Source organism: Buceros rhinoceros, unplaced genomic scaffold, assembly GCF_000710305.1.
Source record: "Buceros rhinoceros silvestris isolate BGI_N320 unplaced genomic scaffold, ASM71030v1 scaffold32961, whole genome shotgun sequence".
NCBI lineage: Eukaryota > Metazoa > Chordata > Aves > Bucerotiformes > Bucerotidae > Buceros > Buceros rhinoceros.
Window position 1 is genome coordinate 30,843 of NW_010396513.1, and position 4,229 is coordinate 35,071.

General features: G+C 45.9%; 1 protein-coding gene across 1 annotated transcript in view; it reads left to right on the forward strand.

The window, feature by feature from the left end:
- SIK2 (salt-inducible kinase 2) overlaps positions 1-4,229 on the forward strand; it is a gene marked incomplete at its 5' end in the record, with an annotated part of 41,743 nt that overhangs the window by 29,993 nt on the left and 7,521 nt on the right. The window contains 2 exons of the mRNA XM_010145930.1: positions 1,143-1,363; positions 2,018-2,170. Of these exons, the coding sequence (XP_010144232.1) occupies positions 1,143-1,363; positions 2,018-2,170 (374 nt within the window). The remainder of the gene's footprint in view (positions 1-1,142; positions 1,364-2,017; positions 2,171-4,229) is intronic.

Below are 4,229 nucleotides of genomic sequence, written 5' to 3' on the forward strand. Positions count from 1 at the left end.
CGTGCGTGCCTCATTTCAGCAGTGCATTTATGGCCCCGTGGCAGCCCCGCAGCGTCCAGGGCACAGCCTGCCGCCGGTCCTGAGCTGCAGGGTGTTCCTGTGACTGTGCGAGCTAGATGCAGATGCTTGCCTGAGTTGCGACGTTGTGACGCAGTGTAGATTGCTGTTTCACAGGCTGTTTGCTTGATGATCGCATGGTGATGCAGGGAGAGGGGAAGGGTCTGTCTCTTAGTAAAACTGCGAAAACAAGAGAGAGAAACAGCAATAAATAGTCAGAAATCTCTCTAAATGTCCGTCATAACCACCTGAATGGGCTGGCTCATTGCAGCAGTACTGCAGCTGTATCACGGACAGCTCAAAACGCACGGCAGATGCTCAGCTCCCTTAAAGGAACTTAGGTTGATTTCCAGTCGTACATGAACTGCATGTTCATCTGTCATCTCCAAAAACCAGCTGAGATGCAAAGGAAAATGTCATGGTTTTAACGCTGTCCGGCATGTAGCAGCCAGAAAGCAGCAAGGGTTTGGTGTGTTCAGAATTATGGCGTAAGGCATACCTAAAGCTTTTTTGATTGTGCTTGGATCCTGGAATTAAAACAGATAAACATGCAGACCCACTAGCTACTATTCACTGCCACAGAGACATTATTTTTACCGGGTTTTTTTATGACCACTAGGTCATTAAAAAAAAAAAAACCCAAACCAGAGACTAACACTAGTTTTGCCAACCCCTTGTTTTATAAGCCTGGACAAGCTATTTGAAACCGTGCTGGAGAAGGATGCTAATTACTCCCCACCACACTTCACAGAGGTCGTTTGAAGCTTTACCAGTTCCCATTAGCACAAGCAGCTTCAAAGGGGTGTTAAACATGACTATTACCCTCATGCGGGAGCTCTGTAGAAGGAAGGACTGGCACTGTGGCCTTACCATGCATTTAAAGAAGCTGGGGTTTGGTCTGTCTTAAAGAGATTTTTAATCTTCCTTTGAGAGATTATTTTTGCCTTCAGGAAATGCATTTAGCAAAGAAGTTAGGCAGAAGTGAGGCAGTTTCCTGTTGTCGTGCTCTGTATTGGGATGTCTCAGGTGAATATATGCAAGTTCCACTTAGCAGGCTGGTAATTTATTTTTTTTAACCCCAACAGAGTGTGAACATCTGATTAGAAGAATGCTGGTCCTAGACCCAACCAGGCGACTAACTATTGCTCAGATTAAGGAGCACAAGTGGATGCTTATAGAAGTTCCTGCACAGAGACCTATTCTTTATCCACCAGGAGAGGAGAATGAGCCTTCCCTTGGGGAGTATAATGAGCAGGTCCTGCGGCTAATGCACAGCCTTGGAATAGACCAGCAGAAAACTATTGAGGTAAAATAGACTCAAACAGGTATTTGTCCCTGGGGGAGGGGTCTCCTGTTTCGTTTTTATGCCTAGAACTTATTACCTGAATTGCTTGCAAGTCTTTATTTCAGTAGGTTGGGGGAAAAACAGAAACAAGCCCACACCAAAAAAACTGGTGGTATATTTTACCTGGTCAGACCCTATCAAGGGCAAACATTTTAAACGTGCTGTGCTGCCGCCTCCCTTTCTTACTCATGCCTCAGGTTGTGTCAGCAGACTGGTCAGCAAGAGGAGAGACATCCCTCCAGAAAGTTTCCTAAAGATCATCCCTAGCAGAGAGAAGGTGTCCGCGCTGAGCAAACTGCAGGTGACACACTGTGCAGTGGGCCCGTGGACCACCTCGCCCAAGTGCCTTGCGCTGGCTGCCCACACCAGCTCTCCCAGTCCAAGGCCATGGCCCATGGAGGAAAAACACGTTGATGAAAAGGCAGCACCATGAGAGAACGGTTGCTGCTCTGTGTATCTTGAAACTTTCTCAATCAGAGCAATGCTTGCCTGCCCCACTGTGGTTTGGGTTTGGTTTTTTTTTCCTAGATGGCAATTCTTTCTTCCTGGTCTCATAGCACATAGAAGACAATGCAGATGTGGCTGCACCCACACTTCTGTGCTTCTCTTTTTCAGTCTCTGCAGAACAAGAGTTATAACCACTTTGCTGCTATCTATTACTTGTTAGTGGAAAGGCTCAAATCACATCGGAGCAGCTTCCCTGTGGAACAGAGGCTTGATGCTCGTCAGCGTCGTCCAAGCACTGTGGCTGAGCAGACAGTAGCCAAGGTAAGGCCTCATTCCTAGAGGTGGGCTTAAGGCTGTGCAAGACATTCTTCTCTTTCTTGCAGTGTCATTTTGGAAAGACATTTTTGGATTTGCCTCGTGTCAGAGCTGTCTGATGACACATCAGTTGTCTTGCATGCCTCCTGTAACTGCTCCTGCTGTCTCCTCCCCACTCCCAAAACAAACAAACAAAGAAAAAGCTTGGAGGGGTCTGGATAAGTTTTAGTTGAGAAAGGGAAGTTGTCTGCATTCTGAAGCCCAAAATGCAAACAGTGGTTTTGGTTTTCGTGGGTATCTGTGTGGTTTAACCTTAACTCCCACTTCATTTCTCAGTTAAAGTACTGTGTTTCTGATTGGAACGCTTCCATTCCTGAGAATGTGAAACCTTTTTGTCATGGGTAAAAATGTTAGAGAAATATTGTTTCTGGAGCCTATGCAACACTGGGAGTATCATTCGTGTGAATGACAAACAAGCTGTTGAATTTACAGGGAGCTGGGCTAGCATGGAGGCTAAAAGCATGCAGGGTCTACTTAGTGTTAGAAACATGTACCTGTTGAAAATAAAATGACTTTCTTCCCTGCTGTTCTCTAGATAACACTTTCTGTCTCCCATGCCAAAGAATAATAAAGAGGTAATCTCAAAAAAAATATTAGAATCAACCTATCATTTCTTTTAAGATTTGCACCACTTTTTCCTCCTGTGACCCAGCAAGACTCCAGTTTCATGGGGCACTTGGCAGCACGGCTGCAAAACTTCCACGTGCAGAGAGCCCACATGATGACCGACTAATTGATTTAAGTCTGAAGGATGTCATGTGTATTCTGTCCAGAGCATTCTGGGTGCTCCTTACCTGGTGCCAGCCCTTCCCCGGGGAAGGCTCCACTCAGCGTCGTCTCTAATTACCCGGACTGGTTCAGCACGGGTTCTGTGGCTATTCAGTCTGCTTCTGTCCTAGGAGTTTTCTTCAGAAAGAAAGGTCACGTACAGTACATCATGTCTTATTCCAATAAGCCTCAGATCTTTTTTACGCATTCTTTTGTTTAATGAAGATACACAGGCATTGTACAGCTTTTGATTTCCATTAATGCATAACTGGAAGCATGAAAGACTTGGCCTAAGATGACTCAGATTTATCGTGGTCTCAAGTAAACACTCTCTCAAGCTCACAGCCTCCTAGATACTGTATTGCTGCTGTGTGGAACAAGTGCCCAGACTCCTCTTCCAGAAGAAATCACAACTCTGCTGCTGCTTTTTTGCTCGAGGCAAGGCAGTATTTGGGTTGAAATGAAAGCCAAATCTCTTCAGCGAAGAAAACATAGGTCCAGGAACAAAATGGGTGACAAAGATTAAAACTAGCTATTTTCTTAGATAGTAGTTGTGATGGTAGTAAGACACAGTATTCAAAAGCAGTTCATTAATTACAGGATCTATTAAAAGCAGGTGGAGATAGATGCACAAGGAGGAAAAAAAAAACCCCTGAAGGTAGTTCCTTACCGTCCTAAGCTCCTGTACCTCGTAGCCATATCCCCTCTTTCTCCTTAGGACTGCAAGCAATCTTGCAGTTATCCCGAGTAACAAGATAAGTTGTTTTCACACATGGTGGCACCACAGGCTCCTGTATAAGGCTGCTGGTTTCCTCTTGGACAGGCAAGTTGTGTGGATACTGCACTTGTGGAAATGAAGCTTAAGAAACAGTAGAAAACCGCTGTTTTCCTACCTGTGCCACACTTGCCTTCGCTGAGGCGCGCATCTCCCCTCAGCAGTGCTCCCCCTGTGAAAATACCTTCCTTCAGACGCAGCCTGCTCTGTTCTTACACCTCTTGCAAGAGGAATCAGTGCACCTTAGAGAAGTCATTGAAACCAGCCCCGTGCCTCACCGTAATATTAAGGGGTTTTGCATTGAGTATAAAAAGGAATTCTAGCGTGTCGGAAGTTGGAGGGCACCAGAGGGGCCCAAACACTGTCTTTACTGTTAGTAAGTGCCCCGCTTCCACAAGCAGCTAGCTTGAAGAGTTCTGCGCTTTGGTGTTTGCTTGAGCGCGTTCCGGGGCGGGGGGGGGG